Source organism: Kryptolebias marmoratus, linkage group LG10 (genome assembly GCF_001649575.2).
Source record: "Kryptolebias marmoratus isolate JLee-2015 linkage group LG10, ASM164957v2, whole genome shotgun sequence".
Lineage (NCBI taxonomy): Eukaryota > Metazoa > Chordata > Actinopteri > Cyprinodontiformes > Rivulidae > Kryptolebias > Kryptolebias marmoratus.
Window position 1 is genome coordinate 1,544,431 of NC_051439.1, and position 1,569 is coordinate 1,545,999.

Below are 1,569 nucleotides of genomic sequence, written 5' to 3' on the forward strand. Positions count from 1 at the left end.
ACAGATTTAACAATAAAATATTCTTAAACTGCAGGAAATTGTCTCTGGCCTTGTCTGTAATGAGTCTGCGTGCCTTAAAGGTAATTTTAAAGTGGGGCTGTTGCAATAAATTTTAAACATTTTCTGTGACACACGTGCTGCCACATGTGTATGTTTGTCTGTACCATTAGCAAAAGAGCTCATGAACCACTGGATAGATATCAAGTTACACTTTTAGAAAGTAATCAATGGATCTACATTTACAACTGATTAACTTTTGGTGTCTACCTATTTGAAGATGGCCACCACAGCAAACACAAAAAAGGGTTGTACCTCAGTCAGTTTTACAGACACTGAGCTACAATTTGGAGTGTTAATGGCTGACAGTCATTCCCAACACATACTCCAAGCACTAACAGATCACATTAGATTGTGCATAATGTTTTCAAGGTTTGGCCAACACAGCTATAACTCCATTAGTTCTCATCAAAAGATCTTAGTCTAAAACTCTGACATTAAAGGAAGCAAGCAATCAGCATTCTTTTGAGAAATGCTGGCCCTTTAAGTAAACATGCATTTTATATTCACTTCCATCAGACCATGTACCATTAAAACATTTAATTGGATCCTGTCCTGCAGTCAAAATCATGCAGTCACAACAGATATAATACAAGCAGATAGATACCTTTCTGTTCCTCTGAAGAATTAGTATGAAAAATTAAAAGATTGAAATAGACATTAGAGACTGAAGAATAGATGATTTGCTTGAATAAAAAATACATTCAAAAAAAACCTTAATAAAATGACAAGAGTTCAATGTCCCTTGCCCAGATCTGAGTTACTGTGTGTTGTGTTCTGAGATTTGAACTAAATGCATTTGTGTATGTTTTGTTACTTCTTGACATTAGATGGGGCTGCTTTGACAAAGTTGGGCAGAAAAGTGTGTGTTAAGAGTGCAGAGGAAAAAGGAGACTGGGCGGAGTTCTATAATGGCACATTTGTAATGAAGTTCGTGAGTTTTACCTGCCATCTCCTTATTTCATTTACAACTGCCACAACAAAATTGGCGACAAAGGATGAGCGCTTCAGTATCGAGTCCACTGCCATTTCTGCATCAATCTGGTGAGCCTCTTATACAGTTTACTACTACTTTTTCTTTTGGCTGTTCCCTTTTCATCGGTCGCCACAGTGAGTCATCCTCCTCCTTCTAACTCTGTCTTATGTGTCCTCTGTCCTCATTCCAGCTACCTCCATTTCCTCTCTAACTGCAGCCCTATATCTCCTCTTTGGCCTTCCTCTTCGTCTTTTTCCTGGCAGCTGCACCTCTAACATCCTTCTACCAATATACCCACAGCCCCTCTGCACATCTCCAAACCATGTCAGTCTGACCTCTCTAACTTCATATCTGAGTCATTCAACCTGTGCTGTACCTCTGATGACCTCATTCCTAATCCTATCCATCCTTGTCCCTCCCAAGGAGAACCTCAACATCTTCAGCTCTGCCACTTCCAGTTCTGTCTCCTGTCTTTTTGTCAGTCCCACTGTCTCCAAACCATACAACATGGCTGCTCTCACCACTGTCTTGTAAAC

At 39.8% G+C, this 1,569-nt stretch overlaps 1 protein-coding gene across 9 annotated transcripts in view; it reads right to left on the reverse strand.

The window, feature by feature from the left end:
• The window catches only part of dctn1b (dynactin 1b), an 80,912-nt gene that overhangs the window by 27,077 nt on the left and 52,266 nt on the right, over positions 1–1,569 (reverse strand). For 8 of the 9 annotated variants that reach the window (XM_037977675.1, XM_037977672.1, XM_037977676.1 and 5 more), the window contains one exon: positions 665–676. The exons of the other annotated variant lie outside the window; for it this stretch is intronic. In XM_037977675.1, coding sequence (XP_037833603.1) covers positions 665–676 — 12 coding nt within the window. The remainder of the gene's footprint in view (positions 1–664; positions 677–1,569) is intronic. 9 annotated transcript variants of the gene reach the window in all.